This window comes from Scardinius erythrophthalmus, assembly GCF_964197995.2.
Source record: "Scardinius erythrophthalmus genome assembly, chromosome: 12".
In the NCBI taxonomy this organism is placed as follows: domain Eukaryota; kingdom Metazoa; phylum Chordata; class Actinopteri; order Cypriniformes; family Leuciscidae; genus Scardinius; species Scardinius erythrophthalmus.
In genome coordinates, this window is record NC_138232.1 from 41,195,186 (window position 1) to 41,213,486 (window position 18,301).

The following is an 18,301-nucleotide window of genomic DNA, read 5'->3' on the forward strand; positions in this document are numbered from 1 at the left end:
CTTCAGTGATACACTGTCAGCCTTTTTCTAAAATAACTGTAATGTGTTTCAACATGCCAGTGTTTGAAATGTTTTCACTGCAGTAAGTGTGCACTCACTGAACCTGAGAGTCTCCGGTGTGAATGGCTTCACTATTCTGCCCTCTGGTGGCAAATACATGTGGACAGATTGCAAACAAGCATAATGCATGGACATATAATGAAAAAAACTTTATTTTCAGGCTTTTTCCAATATAAACTCGGCACACACTATTCAGATTGATTCAATTACATTGAAAAAATTTTAAATAGAAAGCAATAATTTCTTCTAGGTGCTTCAAGCCACTAGCTAAGTATTTCATGTTGAGTGTTCACAATCATCTGTAAAGGTGTTTCCCTCTAAGCTGCTTGAACAGTGACGGTCTTGAATCCACGGAGGATGGTGGACTGAGCGGTCAACACTAAACTAGCATGAAGCATCTTGGCTCCCGTCATCCTGGGAATAAAATGGATGGGCCTCCTCATGGTTTCTCGAGGCTGGATCGTAAGCCTGAGATATAAAGAACAGGACATTTCAAGACAGGGAAATCACTATTACTAATGCTCATGTTTAGGGTTAGTGATTTACACAAAAAAACAATAACGATTCATCTTAAATCTAGATTAAATCAAGGCTTATATAATAATTCTGTTGCAGCAAACTTAAACAAACTTGAATTTAAAGCATAATTTTGATCCTGGCTTTAATTTACATTTAAGATAGATTAACTCTAATTCTGTTGGTCCACTACTTTAAGTCTGAGGGCCCTATCTTGCACCCAGCGCAATTGACTTTGTACACCGACGCATGTATCATTCCTATTTTGCACCCGCGCAAAGCGCGCTTTTCCCTCCACAGAAGCACGTCGCTAAACTAGGGAATGAACTTGCACTCCCTGGGCGGTTCAGCGCAAAAAAGGAGGCGTGTTCTGGCGCAAACGTTCCTTCATGCTATTTTGCAGGTTTAGAAAACAATTGAGCTACTAACCAGGAAAAAATAGTTTAAAGTCAGTGGCGCGTTGCGCATGTTATTCATATGCTATTTTAAGGGCGCATGCTTGGCCATAATCAATGTAGCGTGTGCACAACGCGCATACACTTTGATTCTCTCATCTACACAGAAGCAGCAGTTTTCATTTTTGCAAATCATACATTATTACAATAGATAGATAGATAGATAGATAGATAGATAGATAGATAGATAGATAGATAGATAGATAGATAGATAGATAGATAGATAGATAGATAGATAGATAGATAGATAGATAGATAGATAGATAGATAGATAGATAGATAGATAGATAGATAGATAGATAGATAGATAGATAGATTGACAATTTATTATAAAAGCATACATCTAGCTTACACATTTACCCAAATTATCATACGCCTTTTTAACTGAAATTAATTTGGGTGGGTTTCTCCATCCCCAAAGTCCCTGACGAGAGTGTTGCTCTCCTCGGCTGTGAACCGCTCCTGGCGTGCGCCTGGCAAATCCGCAGTTATAATAGGAATCCGCTTTAGAACAAGCGCGTCTGCTCTTAAAGGGAATGTGAGATGACGCTCTGATTGGTTTATTTCACGTTACGCCCAAACCACACCTATGAATAATGAAGCTACTTCAGACCAACCCATTTTAGATTTGCGTCGAGCGCAAGAGTCATTTATCCCGTCATTTATTGCAAATAGCAACAGTGCCCAAGACCCGCCCACAAAGTTACTTGCGCTTTGACACTTGCGTTTCAGATCGTTAAAATAGGGCCCTGAGAGTTTATATTGTATAATCGGGCAAATCTGCAGGTTTAACACACAGATTAATGTACACTAAAGTTTCTGTGTTATGCATATGATCACACAATACATACAGAGAAACTGAAATAACCAGTGATTTTAGTGTTTCTGAAATTGTGTACTGACACTTTTAATAGACACAGCTGCAGTGAAACTGATGTCACAGATAAACAAGATAAAGATGTCAAAAATGTCAGGAACAACCCCACCCACTTTACAGATACAGTGCTATGCGTAAGTTTAGACACCCATACTAAAGTTGACTAAAAAGAGGAATAAAAAATCATCTTTTGGAAACTGAACTTAATGCCTTAATTAAAAAAATTAGGAAAAATCCAACCTTTAAGGACACCAATTTTCTTTGTGAATGAATAATGTATCGTAAATAAATAAATGTTCTTCCTTAAAATACAGGGTGCATAAGTTTGGACACCCCTATGTTAAATTCCCATAGAGGCAGGCAGATTTTTATTTTTAAGTATTTATTTTTATTTATTTTTTAGGATACTATGCATCCTGATAAAGTTCCCTTGGCCTTTGGAATTAAAATAGCCCCACATCATCACATAGCCTTCACCATACCTAGAGATTGGCATGGTTTTATTTCAGTTAGCCTAATAGCTAGTTTGATTTGCATTGAGAGATGATCTTATGGAAAGTACTCCATGCCAAACTCTAGGTATGGTGAAGGCTATGTGATGATGTGGGGCTTTTTTTAATTAAAAAAATTAAATACTTAAAAATAAAAATCTGTCTGCCTCTATGGAAATTTAACATAGGGGTGTCCAAACTTATGCACCCTGTATTTCAAGGAAGAACATTTATTTATTTACGATTCATTCGCAAAGAAAATTGGTGTCCTTAAAGGTTGGATTTTTCCCAGTTTTTTAAATTAAGGCATTAAGTTCAGTTTCCAAAAGATGATTTTTTATTCCTCTTTTTAGTCAACTTTAGCATGGGTGTCTAAACTTACGCATAGCACTGTATTACTGTATGAACTCGACTGTTAGACGCCCTTCAGAGTCAGGTATGTGAGCTACATTTACCATGGGAATCTTGTGTGTGCTAAAATACCAAAGTTACTATACTATGACTGTTACTACTGTAACAGTACACAATAGATGAATATGGGAACTTTTTTAAACACTGTAAGAATGTTTCTGTATTTTTAATTACTTTTTAAATGATTACTATTGTATTATTGATCTAAGTAAAGTCACTATGGTATTATGGTCACCATGGTAAATTTTTACAATTTAGTTTGAGCATCAGCCCAACACACTGTATCAACCAATGGTGTGTGTTTGGGGCGGAGCTATCTGTTTGACCAATGGCAGATGGGGGTGTGTTTGAGAAACCTTTTCGAAAACAGTAATTTAACTGAATTACATGGTTATTTTTGTGCATTTATTTGGCGATTATTCGCTCTAAACACTGAAATGAAACACTTCACGTACCTCATCTGAACCTTCTCCTCCAAGAGTCCTGAACCCATTACGATGAGGTCACCGCTCACTGCAACGTTGAACGGGTTGGTAAAGGTTACCGTGGCAACTTGCTGTGTGTTAATGAAGACCGAGGACTCGTTCTGAATCTGGAAGAAAACACAGGGTTCTTATTAAATTGCTTTATTTCTTTTATTACTTGTGAATTCAATTATGCCAAAAATCTATTTTTATAATATCCTATGATCTTGGAGTGATGCACGTGTTTACAAAAACTAATCTGAAAACACTTTAATTTAGTCACAAAACAAATATTGTGTTGTTTCTTAAAGTCAACATGAAACTGCATTTGCAACCCATTGTTTAATGAGGCTCTTTTTTGCCCATGACAGGAGCGTAATATATATATATATATATATATATATATATATATATATATATATATATATATATATATGAGGGGTGTAACGGTTCACAAAATTCACAGTTCGGTTCGATACAATACACTGGTGTCACGGTTCGGTACGTTTTCGATACAGCAAAAAGAAAGAAATGCCAGAGAAATTGGTTAGTTGAATTGGTGCTGCATTGGTCCAAACTGATGTAATTTCACTTAAATGACAATTAATAAGTAATTTTCATTGCCAATTAATTACTGAACTTAAATGTATGAGCTTGATAAAAATTATTATTTTATAAGAAAATTTCAGATGGCACTTAGAGGCTTTTGCATCTGAACTCTTCATATATATATATATATATATATATATATATACAGGGTGGGCCATTTATATGGATACACCATAATAACATGGGAATGGTTGGTGATATTAAAGTCCTGTTTGTGGCACATTAGTATATGTCATGGTCACCACCCATCTTGAGGAGTTTGCCCCCTCACATATACTAATGTGCCACAAACAGGACTTTAATATCACCAACCATTCCCATGTTATTACGGTGTATCCATATAAATGGCCCACCCTGTATATTGATGGGCCACCAATACCTGTATATTGAGGGCAGGGCTGCTGATGTTAAACTCTTCTGAAGCCAGCACTATCTCCTGAGACTTCACATCCTCTATAACCACAGCCAGGTTAACCAGGCAATCCTCCATAACCTCATTCAGCATGTACTCGTAGGAGATCTCGTGTTCTACAGTCACAGCTGGTGGAGTACAACAGAGAGGAATCATGGAGTTGATTGCGCAATTCCTAATGAATCATTTCAACACATACTTTACAGCCGAAATTACCTCTGTTCACATCATTAAATGATTTTCCTTTTATCACTGTAAAGCTGCTTTGAAAATATCTGTATCATATAAAGCGCTATATAAATAAAGGTGACTTTATGTCATTCTTCCCAGTCTGTCAGTAATGCTCTGTTTAGTTCCTGTCTCTATGAAGCCCCTCCTTCTGAAAAGCACACTGTGCTCTGATTGGTCGGCTGGATCAGTGTGTTGTGATTGGTCGAGCGCTTTAAACGTGTTTGTGAAATGTCCCGCTCTTACCATAACCGCCAGTTCAACACACTACTAACTAACTCAATCAGGCCCCGCCCCTTTATTCTGCGTATGAATTATTTAAATGAGGAATATTGTGATGTGTTCGTTCCCGGAAGAAACTCAAGACTACAATGGAGGCATTTCAGGAGTTCAGAAACACTGACACTGATATAGAGAAGAACTCCCGCTGGAGGGACTTTGTGCCTTGCAACATTACACACTAAAGAAAGATGAACATGTAAAAAAGCATCAAAGGTCCTCTTTTCTTTTCTTTTTTTTTTTTAAGTATGTAAACAGTATGTAGTGTGCATTCTTTCAGACAGAAGTACGTTACATTTTAGTCACATGATGCATGCGAGTGCTGTCCAGTTAACTTAAAAAAAAGGAAGGTGTTTTTTTTTTCAATTTCAAATGTAATTTAATAATTGAATGTAATGTAATATAATGTAAATTATTACGATTATTTCAATCGTGATATTATATTTCTGCCAAATCGCCCACCCCTACAGCAGAGTAAATGTGGAAGACAACTAGTCCTAACTGCATTTTAACTAATTTTAAGCATTTTAATATCGGTTGCAGAATTCTTACTTTCATTCGGGCCGATCGTCAGATCATCATGAGTCTCCCAGAAGGTTCCAGTGGGATTACGGTTGTACTCTTTGTTCTGAGCGTTCACGCGTTGTGTCAGCAGTTTCGGAATTGCCGTGTTATTCGTGATTATGACGTTGAAATAAAGGTTTTCTCCGACTACAGGTGCTTTCACAAGCTGGAGAGAAACTCCAATGCCCTGAAGAACTGCATAAAAAGACATGAAAAATCACTGTTATATCACTCACACAATAAAAGAGCATTATTAATGTGGGAAGAAAAACCAAATGCTAAAACGTACCGCCAATTCCATTAGCACCTTCACCACTTCGAGCTGGAAGAGAGTATTTTAAAAATGAAGATGAATTACAAAAAATATATTAATTTTAATATATATATATATATATATCTGCATAAAATTGCATACTTAGATAACGACCCTACAAGATTGATTAAAACATCAAAATATGAAAAAAGTCAAACTACAGCTACAGTTTTAGGTTTTAGATTTCTATTCAGAAAAATGCATAGAAAACAAAAGGCTGAGATGGGAAAAAGCATGCATCGACTACAACATAACCAGTTATTAATATTTTGTTTTAATTAATATCTGTTTTTCGCTGAGGAGCCGAGCGTAACTCGGAGTCAGCGGTGGTCCAGCTATAGTGGCAAAGGGACTACGGTGGGTTGCATACGCAACCAGGACATTCCCTTTCAGTCGAGGACGTCAGATGTAGTCGACGTCGACTGAATGGGATCTTAACCCTGGAAAACGCCACTACAGAGCTGCCACCTTCCAGTGCCTAGACAAAAGCCTGCTGAACCTCCTGCATCTTGAGGCGGTGATAGGACAGGGCTTAGGCCAGGGAAGTCACGGCTTTTCCGCAAGACCTGCTCAGTAGACTTGGATAACACTGGGAAAGCGTGCCCTGTCGATGGAAGGAAGGGATGCTACAGAAGCCACATCCAGCCCGAAGGGGGAAATCGTGAGAGATACACATATGGACTGGGCGAAATGTCGGGCAGCACAACATATGGGATGTCACTGGGATGACTCCAGCCTATAACAGGGGGGAGGATCAACCAAAACAGTGACGGCAGAAACTTTGCCAAGGGAAAGACACGGGCTCACCGCAGGGAGCCGTACCGTGGAAAAATACACATATGGGATCGCCGTAGGGATCACAAAATATGGACCCAGCCTAACACAAGTTCCACCAACGCATACGAGGTGTAGGCCTAGCGGACGCTCCGCCACGTCTGAGCCACAGGGGGTATGGAGGAGCTCAACAGGGTTCTGCCAAAGGGGAACTCAAATGGAGCAAGATGGCGCACGTATCCAGTCCATAGGAGGGGAATGGCGCAGCAAGCCGACACATCGAGCAGGGCTTATGGTGTTAACTGGCTTCTATGTGAAGAGAGCACACGGGAAGCAACCAGCTCAACACGAAGGCTATAGAATCTAATGAACGTGAACACTCTTCAGAGATTTTGTCATAGAGAACGATCGGCTCCGAAGCGAAAGACAGATGGTGTATGCATCCGCTTCCGTATTTATACCCGTCTCGCGGGGCAGAGCACGTGATGCAATCCACATCGCCATTGCACACATTGGCTCGTTCAAGCATGCTCGAAGAAGATCCCTAGCGTGATCCCATTCAGTCGAGAACGTCAGACGTAGTCGACGTCGAACTCTCAAATAATCTCATCATGATATATGTTTCTTTTTTTATCTCTCGTTAAAAGCATAGAAAAAACTAAAAATAATTATTAAACTAGACTTTGGCTGATGTTGAGTTTATTTTAAAATATTTCCTCAAAGTCTTGTTTAACATCAACCATTATTTGTTATATTTTGCAGATAATGCTGATACTAGATGAATTACACACTTCATCTTAAAAAATAGATACATAAAATGACTTACCACTTCCGCTCATAGGAAATGGCATTCCTTCTAAATGAGAAAGAAATCCGTTTTTTTATAGATATATAAAAATCTATTGAACAGTAAGTATTTTTCTTATTCTTTCTCAGTGTTCCTCTTACCCATCTCAGTTTTGTATTCTGACGTGATGTCCTGCATGAGCATGGCTGGACCGGGACGTTTGGTGCAGATCAGGGTTCCGACTGTGTCTTTGTCTACGCTGGTTGATAATATCTTCCCATCTCTGATGATTATTCTACGCACATCTGCATTGACTTCTGCGTAAACGAACGGCACATCGTATGGCGCGCTCACCTTCTGCTCATGAACGGCTTTCACAGCAGCAGGACCACAGCGGTACGTTCCTGTGACAGATTCAGTTTATGTTTTAGCATCAACAGCATCATATCCCTGCTGGAATAACAGCATGCTTTGAAGCGATTGGTCTTATTCACATGCAGGGATAAATAGCATTTGAGTTTTCTGTATGCATTAGCATTGACTGACCGGCGCTTGTCTCTTGTGGCGTGGGGTCAAGAACCTGCCAGCCGTCATAATCTCCATCCAGATCAGGCCTCTTCATCCAACTCTCCACCCACACATGGAAGTTCCTGAAAAAGCCCAAACACTTTTAACTCACATTTTGTCAGATTAAAAACACTAAACAATTCATTTCAACCGCAATCAATTCAGGTTTATTTGTAAAGGTACTGCATCCTAACAAGAAACACAATAAAAGACTTCACACATAAAAATAAGTACATTTCAAAAGTTTAGGGTCAAAAAGTTTTGTTTTTTGGAGGGGAAGAAATTAATACTTTTATTCAGCAAGGATGCATTAAATTGATCAAAAGCGAGAGTAAAGACATTTATAATGTTACAAAAGATTTCTATTCCAAATAAATGCTTTTCTTTTGAACTTTCTATTCATCAAAGAAGAGATTTGCATGTGAGGAGGAGAATTTTAAATTCAATCTGAAAGTTGATAGGAAGCCAATGTAGCTGTTGAAGTGATGGGGTAATGTGTTGAATAGGTGAAGTCCGGGTTATGATACGAGCTGCAGAATTCTGAATCAGCTGGAGTTTATGAAGAGATTTGTGTGGTAATCCAGATAATAGAGAGTTACAATAATCGATGCAGGAGGTGACAAGCGAATGAACAAGAATAGAGGAACTATGCGGAGTGAGAAATGGACGAAGGGGAGCAATATTGCGGAGATGAAAATAACAAGACCTGGCTATGTTATTAATGTGAGCTTCAAATGAAAGGGTACTGTCAAAGATGACCCCCAAGTTCCTAACCTGGCGGGAGGGAGAAATGGAAGAACCGTCAATGGATAATGAAAAACTGCATGACTTAGAAAGAGTAGAATTAGTACCAATGAGGAGTACTTCAGTCTTACTGGCATTAAGTTTGAGGAAATTGGCAGAAAACCAAACATTTATTTCGTGAAGGCAGTTGGTAAGACAGGCGGGGGGGAGAATGGAATCAGGGTTTGTAGAAATGTAAAGCTGTGTATCCTCGGCGTAACAGTGAAATTTAATACCGAATTTTGAAAAGATTTAAGATATATTAGAATTATATTAGAATGATTTCTGAAGGATCATGTGACACTGAAGACTGGAGTAATGATGCTGAAAACTCAGCTTTGATCAAAGGAATAAATTACAGTTTAAAACATAATCAAATATCCATTCATCCATCCATCCATCTTCTACCGCTTATCCGGGGCCGGGTCGCGGGGGCAGCAGTCTAAGCAGGGATGCCCAGACTTCCCTCTCCCCAGACACTTCCTCCAGCTCTTCCGGGGGGACACCGAGGCGTTCCCAGGCCAGCCGGGAGACATAGTCTCTCCAGCGTGTCCTAGGTCTTCCCCGGGGTCTCCTCCCGGTGGGACATGCCCGGAACACCTTCCCGGGAAGGCGTCCAGGAGGCATCCGGAAAAGATGCCCGAGCCACCTCAACTGACCCCTCTCGATGTGGAGGAGCAGCGGCTCTACTCTGAGCTCCTCCCGAGTGACCGAGCTTCTCACCCTATCTCTAAGGGATCGCCCAGCCACCCTGCGGAGAAAGCTCATTTCGGCCGCTTGTATCCGGGATCTTGTCCTTTCGGTCATGACCCACAGCTCATGACCATAGGTGAGAGTAGGAACGTAGATTGACTGGTAAATCGAGAGCTTCGCCTTGCGGCTCAGCTCCTTCTTCACCACGACAGACCGGTACAGGGACCGCATTACTGCAGAAGCTGCACCGATCCGCCTGTCAATCTCCCGTTCCATCCTTCCCTCACTCGTGAACAAGACCCCAAGATACTTGAACTCCTCCACTTGAGGCAGGAACTCTCCACCAACCTGAAGCGGGCAAACCACCCTTTTCCGACTGAGAACCATGGCCTCGGATTTGGAGGTGCTGATTTTCATCCCAGCCGCTTCACACTCGGCTGCAAACCGTCCCAGTGCATGCTGGAGGTCCTGGTTTGATGAGGCCAACACGACAACATCATCCGCAAAGAGCAGAGATGAAATCGTGTGGTCCCCAACCCTGACCCCCTCCGGCCCCTGGCTGCGCCTAGAAATTCTGTCCATAAAAATTATGAACAGAACCGGCGACAAAGGGCAGCCCTGCCAGAGTCCAACACGCACCGGGAACAAGTCTGACTTACTGCTGGCAATACGAACCAAGCTCCTGCTCCGGTCGTCCAGGGACCGGATAGCCCTTAGCAAAGGGCCCCGGACCCCATACTCCCGGAGCACCCTCCACAGGCCGCCGCGAGGGACACAGTCGAATGCCTTCTCCAAATCCACAAAGCACATGTGGATTGGTTGGGCAAACTCCCATGAGCCCTCCAGCACCCTGTAGAGGGTATAGAGCTGGTCCAGTGTTCCACGACCGGGACGAAAACCACACTGTTCCTCCTGTATCCGAGGTTCTACTATCGGCCGGATTCTCCTCTCCAGTACCCTGGCATAGACTTTCCCAGGGAGGCTGAGAAGTGTGATCCCCCTATAGTTGGAGCACCCCCACCGATCCCCCTTCTTGAAAAGAGGGACCACCACTCCGGTCTGCCAGTCCAAAGGTACTGTCCCCGACCGCCACGCGATGTTGCAGAGGCGTGTCAGCCAAGACAGCCCTACAACATCCAGAGACTTGAGGTACTCAGGGCGGATCTCATCCACCCCCGATGCCTTGCCACCGAGGAGTTTCTTGACTACCTCGGTGACTTCAGCTTGGGTGACGGACGAGTCCGCCTCCGAGCCCTCAGCCTCTGCTTCCTCAATGGAAGACGTGACGGCGGGATTGAGGAGATCCTCGAAGTATTCCTTCCACTGTCCGGTGATATCCCCAGTCGAGGTCAACAGCTGCCCACCTCCACTGTAAACAGCGTTGGTAGGGCACTGCTTCCCCCTCCTGAGGCGCCGGACGGTTTGCCAGAATCTCTTCGAGGCCGACCGATAGTCCTTCTCCATGGCCTCACCGAACTCCTCCCAGGCCCGAGTTTTTGCCTCCACAACCACCCGGGCTGCAGTCCGCTTGGCCCGTCGGTACCCATCAGCTGCCTCAGGCGTCCCACAAGCCAGCCAGGCCCGATAGGACTCCTTCTTCAGCTTGACGGCATCCCTTACTTCCGGTGTCCACCACCGGGTTCGGGGATTGCCGCCTCGACAGGCACCGGAGACCTTACGGCCACAGCTCCGAGTGGCCGCGTTGACAATGGAGGTGGAGAACATGGTCCACTCGGACTCAATATCTCCAGACTCCCTCGGGATCTGGTCGAAGCTCTGCCGGAGGTGGGAGTTGAAGATCTCTCTGACAGGAGATTCGGCCAAACGTTCCCAACAGACCCTCACAGTACGTTTGGGTCTGCCGAGTCTGTCCAGCTTCCTCCCCCGCCATCGGATCCAACTCACCACCAGGTGGTGATCAGTTGACAGCTCCGCCCCTCTCTTCACCCGAGTGTCCAAGACATACGGCCGGAGGTCGGATGAAATGACCACAAAGTCGATCATCGACCTCCGGCCTAGGGTGTCCTGGTGCCATGTGCACTGATGGACACCCTTATGCTTGAACATGGTGTTCGTTATGGACAAGCTGTAACTAGCACAGAAGTCTAATAACAGAACACCACTCGGGTTCAGATCAGGGGGGCCGTTCCTCCCAATCACGCCCCTCCAGGTGTCACTGTCGCTGCCCACGTGGGCGTTGAAGTCCCCCAGTAGAACGACGGAGTCCCCAGTCAGAGCACTTTCCAGCACCCCTCCCAGAGACTCCAAGAAGGCCGGGTACTCTACACTGCCGTTCGGCCCGTAAGCACAAACGACAGTGAGAGACCTATCCCCGACCCAAAGGCGTAGGGAAGCGACCCTCTCGTTCACCGGGGTGAACTCCAACACATGGCGGCTGAGCTGGGGGGCTATAAGCAAACCCACACCAGCCCGCCGCCTCTCACCATGGGCAACTCCAGAGTGGTGAAGAGTCCATCCTCTCTCGAGGAGTGTGGTTCCAGAGCCCAAGCCGTGCGTAGAGGTGATCCCAACTATCTCTAGTCGGAATCTCTGAACCTCACGCACAACCTCAGACTCCTTCCCCGCCAGAGAGGTGACATTCCATGTCCCTAGAGCTAGATTCCGCGTCCAGGGATCGGGTTGTCTAGGCCCCCGCCTTCGACTGCCGCCCGATCCACTTAGCACCAGCCCCTTACGGTCCCTCCTGCAGGTGGTGGGTCCACGGGAGGGTGTCCCCATGTCGCTCCTTCGGGCCCGGCCGGACCCCATGGGGGGAGGCCCGACCACCAGGCGCTCGCATACGAGCCTCAACCCCGGGCCTGGCTCCAGGGTGGGGCCCCGGCTGCGCCATACCGGGCGACGTCACGGTCCTCGTTTTTTTTGGCATCATAAGGGTTTTTGAACCGCTCTTAGTCTGACCCCGTCGCCTAGGACCTGTTTGCCTTGGGAGACCCTACCAGGGGCATATAGCCCCAGACAACATAGCTCCTAGGTTCATTCGGGTACTCAAACCCCTCCACCACGGTAAGGTGGCAGTTCAAGGAGGGGCATAATCAAATAGAAAACAGTTATTTTAAATTGTTATAATATTTCACTGTTTTTACAGTATATTTTTATCAGATAAATGCAGCATTGGTGAGCAGAAGAGACTTCTTTCAAAAACATTTAAAAATATTTCCGACCCCAGATTTTTGAAAAGTAGTGAATGTTTTAGCAACATAACTATAATAAGAAGACTTTTTAGCTTCAAGGCTTAACTTACCAGATGCTATCCCGACCGATGGACAGCTTTTCCCCCTTCTCCGAGTAATATTCCTCAATCACCATGTTCGCGTTTGTGTCGTGAGCGGAGTTAAAGTTGGTGACCACTCGAGTTGGAATGCCGAGGGCTCTCATTACTGTGACACAAACAAATGCATTTTATATATCGATCATCAACAGCACTAATTCAATTACCAATGACCCATTAATGGAATACAATTAAAAAAACATAACAATTACACACCCCAAACACAGATTATTTTACTCAACACAATCTGAGAAACACAAAGCCATTGGCTCTTTTGGAGCTTGGCTGTATAAACCACCGTCCATTTTTACTGTATGAAAAGAGCAGCTTGAACTTTCTTCCTAACATCTCCTTTTGTGTTTCACAGAAAATTACAGCATACCAGTTTGCAAGATTTTTGGGTAAATTAAAACTTTAAGGACATTTTTTTTTTATGACAAAAATACAGTAAAAACAGTGATATATTATTGCAATTTAAAATACCTGTTCTATGTGAATATATGTTAAAATGTAATTTATTCCTGTGATCAAAGCAACATTTTTAGCATCATTACTCCAATCTTCAGTGTAACATGATCCTTCAGAAATCATTATAATATGATGATTTGCTGCTCAAGAAACATTTCTGATTATTATCAATGTTGAAAACAGTTGTGCTGCTTCACATTTTTGTGGAAACTGATGCATTTGATAAATAGAAAGTTCAAAAGAACTATTTATTTGAAACAAAAATATTTTGTAACATTATAAATGTATTTACTGCCACTGCCAATTAATTTAATGCATCCTTGCTACAAAAAAAACAAACAAACAAACAAAAAAAAAACAAAAAAATATATATATATATATATATATATATATATATATATATATATATATATATATATATATATATATACAGTGCTATGCATAAGTTTAGACACCCATACTAAAGTTGACTAAAAAGAGGAATAAAAAATCATCTTTTGGAAACTGAACTTAATGCCTTAATTTAAAAAATTAGGAAAAATCCAACCTTTAAGGACACCAATTTTCTTTGTGAATGAATAATGTATCGTAAATAAATAAATGTTCTTCCTTAAAATACAGGGTGCATAAGTTTGGACACTCCTATGTTAAATTCCCATAGAGGCAGACAGATTTTTATTTTTAAGTATTTAAAAAAAAAAATTTTTTAGGATACTATGCATCCTGATAAAGTTCCCTTGGCCTTTGGAATTAAAATAGCCCCACATCATCACATAGCCTTCACCATACCTAGAGATTGGCATGGTTTTATTTCAGTTAGCCTAATAGCTAGTTTGATTTGCATTGAGAGATGATCTTACGGAAAGTACCCCATGCCAATCTCTAGGTATGGTGAAGGCTATGTGAGGATGTGGGGCTATTTTAATTCCAAAGGCCAAGGGAACTTTATCAGGATGCATAGTATCCTAAAAAATACATAAAAAAAAATACTTAAAAATAAAAATCTGCCTGCCTCTATGGGAATTTAACATAGGGGTGTCCAAACTTATGCACCCTGTATTTTAAGGAAGAACATTTATTTATTTACGATACATTATTCATTCACAAAGAAAATTGGTGTCCTTAAAGGTTGGATTTTTCCTAATTTTTTAAATTAAGGCATTAAGTTCAGTTTCCAAAAGATGATTTTTTATTCCTCTTTTTAGTCAACTTTAGCATGGGTGTCTAAACTTATGCATAGCACTGTATATATATATATATATATATATATATATATATATATATATATATATATATATATATATATATTTATTTTTATTTTTATTTTTTATAATAATCTGACCCCAAACGTTCTAACGGTAGTGTAAGAACTCATACTGGTCGCACCTGTACACATGACAGCAGCGAACACCCAGCACTGTCCGTATCTCACAGGGCTGAATTGTGTTTCTGACCACTTCCAGAGAATATCTGCGCTGCCGGACCACGTGGAGGGGTTTACACCATCGCTGTAGTTTTCTGACCAGTTCCCCATTAACACCCCTTTATCATCCTGACAGTTCACCTGATGAGAAAGACAGAGAGACTACATGAGCACATGGAGAGAGTGAGTGGAGAGCAGAGAATAAGAGGAGATCCTCCTCACCATAGCTGAGATCACACGCCCGATGTACACCGGATTATTGCGGTTCAGAAGATCTTTCCTCGCGTCCGTTTGAGATTGAGGACTCAACTGCAGCAACTTCATACAGATGTCCAGTATTCCTTTTTCATACTGAAAATACATGTGTGTCAGTTGTTAAAGGTGCACTGTGTAATCTTTAGCAGCATCTAGTGGTAAGGTTACGAATAGCAACCAACAGAAGTTACGGTGGCCAACAGGAAAATATGTCGTCGTCTGAGACAGCAGAGAGTAGCCAGTTAAGCAATGAGGTTTTTTTACAAAGATACATTAAGAAATTAGGTTTACTTAATTATTCAGTAAAACGACAGATATGTTATTGTGAATATTATTGTTACTTGTTCATCATTGCTTTAGTGTTTTATTCGCTAACTTTAGCTAGCTTCTTTGCACGAAGAACAACATAGTGACAAAACGTGTTTGTCCGTTTAGGGCCACTGTAGAAGCCAAGCCACGCCTACCGGTTACAGAGGGCAGTTTCGGGAGAAATGATACAACTGGGCTACTAGCTGACCCGAAACTGTAAAGATGCCGTTTTATTGTGAGATCCCCTGATGGGCGGGTTGAAAACGTGGAACTAGCTCCTCCTACTGGCTGTAGTCTCTCGCCTCAGGACAAAAAAGCCTCTGATGACGCAAAATGACGATTACATGTATATTATTGTAATCTAACAATACAGAAATCTCTGGTCTCAGGGGGATATGAGGGAGGGAAGCACGGTCATTCGAAAATACTACCGGGCTTCTACTGATACAAAGCTTAATGCTAATCGGTGAGGTATCCCTTTAAGTAAGATCTTTATACACCACTGAAAACATAGTTATGTATATGATATTGCATTTCTGTCAACAGATCCTCCTAAATATTACACAATGGACCTTTAATGAGAAGCAGTTTTTCAGTGTTGTGCCATCAGTCAACAGTCAAACGTCTCACCTGATCGAAAGACCAGGGTCTGGGTTCAATGTTACTCGGGCTGCCTTTAAACAGCAGGCCGATGTCATTCCTGATGTATTCATTCCTCAGATCCTCCGACTGCAGGAACACGGAATCAGCTGCAGAATAACAGAAGAAAGTGAGCTTGGTATAATGATAATAAATGAAAGCAATAAGCCGTGCATTACAGTGATTTTACCCCAGCTAAGGGTTTTGTACGTATGAAGGTGAAGTTCTATAAAATGAAAGACATCACTATTCAACATATTATTACACTATACCGTTCAAAAGTTTGGGGCCAGATTAATTTTTTTTAAATAAATGAATACTTTTATTCAGCGAGGACACATTAAATTAATCAGAAGTGACATTAAACATTAATCATTTTGCAAAAGATTTCTATTTAAATTAAATGCTGTTCTTTTGCACTTTCTATTCATAAAAGAATTCTGAAAATGCAAGTTTCCACAAAACTCTATAGCAGCTCAACTGTTTTCAACACTGATAATAATCAGAAATGGTTCTTGAGCAGATAATCATTGTATTTCAATTAATTCTGAAGGTTCATGTGACACTGAAGATTGGAGTAATGGTGCTGCAAATTTAGCTTTGATCACAGGAATAAATGACATTTTACAATATATTCACATAAAAAACAGCTATTCTAGATTGTAATAATATTTTACTGTTTTAACCGTATATTTATCAAATAAATACATAAGAGTTAGCATAAGAAATAAACATTAAAAAATCTTACAGACACCAAACTTATAGACTGTAGTGTATATCAAGTAAAATTCTTAAAAATAATATCTTCACCATGTAATATAGTTTATTAGCTGACAGTGTGTATTAACTTTGAGCAAGGCTCAACCAGTCAGATTTGATTGGTTGAGCCTTGGTCAAAGTTAATATTCAATTTATATTCATTTATATTCAAATATACAATAATTCCAATGTAAATCTTAGTGTAAGATTATGACGAGTTCTACAAACATGAATGATTTCTCAAATGATGTGTGTTGTTCAGGAGATACATATCTAGGCTTTAAACTTATGATAGCCTATCTAGAGACCAGAATATCATAGTGACTTGAATGTGTACGTTTATTTCGTTATGTTGAACACAAAAGACATTTTGAAGAATGTTAGTAACCAAACAGTTGCTGGACCCCATTGATCTCCATAATATGAAAAAAATATATATATATTCTATAGAAGTCAATGGGTACCAGCAACTGTTTAGCAAACTATCTTCTTTTGTGTTTAACAGAACACAGAAACTCATACAGGTACATACTATTGTTCATTTACAGTTCTTCTCCTGCTCACCTTGGCACCAGGGGTTGCAGAGGAGCGTGAACTCTCCGAGCACATGGGATTTAATGCTCCCGCGGGTCTCGACTCTCAGGTGGAGTGTATAGACCCCTACTGAGGAAGATGCAGGACTGGACAGTGATACGGTAAGCGTACGGCCTGGTACGCTCCCCTCCAGAATGGCACTCCACTGAGATGGAGAAGGTTGTCCAGACACAGAGACCGGCACCTCCACAGACAGCGGCCCTGCGGTGAACACAGTGGGGTTCAGACTTAAACACAAATATAGGGCTCTGGAAGTCAAATACTACTCGTGTTCACCATAAAGGAATTAGTTTTTATCAGTAACCTTTCAAGACTGACTTACTATAAGCTCTGATCTGTTAAGCAATAGTGTATACGTGTGTAGAAGCCATACGACAATCTGTCCTACACTCAAAATACTTTGGTTGCACTTTATTTTATAGTACGTGCACTTTTGTGTACTTATCTAAAGTAAAAAGCACAGGGTAATATAAGGTAACTACATCGTACTAATAACTGAATGTGTTTTAACTACACAAAATCCAGGTTTATATATTAAATATTTATAAATTAATAAATTAAATTTCTAAGCGATTTGAATAACTGCATTTGGAAAATATGATTATTTACTGATAATCGTAATGAAGAGAGAGTGAGATGAGGCTGTACGTTTATTTAGCACTCGCACAAACACACAAACATACCAAGAACAATCCGGAAGAACAGTTTATCCTTCAGTGGATCGAATGGCCGTCCATCATAGTTGATGAGGATGGTGAAGGGCTGTCCTCTGCGCAGCACCAGAGTGCTGGAGCTCAGACCATCAGTCTTGTGCCGGATCTGGTTCTGGACCTGCTGCAGGTGGACATTTCGAAGCTTCAACTCTGTAGAAAAATGAGCACATGTTAAAATTAAGAAAATGCCTTGCTAGTAAAACGGTACAAATTAAATAAATTAAAATTGAAGCTTACCGTCCATCATATACTGCGGTGTTGTCGTTTGCTGTTAGATTCAGGTTCTACGTTTATTGAGCTTTATATATGACTTTCTTCAGCCCTGCCCTGAGACATCAGACCACATTCAAGTGAAGTCAAAATGCAAAATGTAGCGTTTCAGCGGGTGGATGCACATGCATGTAATCAGACATCTGCATTTATTGGGACAAAGGTGAGATCACAATCTAAAAAATGCTGAGTTGTTTCATCCTATGGATGCTAAAAAATAAAATCATGTGTTGCACTTAGTATTGATTTATCCAAAGCATTTGATTCTGTGGATCATAGTCTTCTTTTGCAGAGGCTCA

The 18,301-nt window shown here is 41.3% G+C and overlaps 1 protein-coding gene across 1 annotated transcript; it reads right to left on the reverse strand.

Moving 5' to 3' along the window:
* Nucleotides 1–377: 377 nt before the first annotated feature.
* LOC308699095 (protein-glutamine gamma-glutamyltransferase 5-like) lies at nucleotides 378–17,976 on the reverse strand (the record flags this gene model as incomplete). The annotated part of the gene is made up of 14 exons (XM_081379683.1): nucleotides 378–528; nucleotides 3,266–3,402; nucleotides 4,263–4,423; nucleotides 5,355–5,561; nucleotides 5,656–5,688; nucleotides 7,402–7,644; nucleotides 7,787–7,890; nucleotides 12,546–12,681; nucleotides 14,427–14,604; nucleotides 14,686–14,814; nucleotides 15,658–15,776; nucleotides 16,990–17,220; nucleotides 17,703–17,882; nucleotides 17,970–17,976. 14 exons carry the CDS (start codon nucleotides 17,974–17,976, stop codon nucleotides 378–380), a joined length of 2,016 nt encoding a protein of 671 aa, XP_081235809.1.
* Between the last annotated feature and the right edge of the window lie 325 nt (nucleotides 17,977–18,301).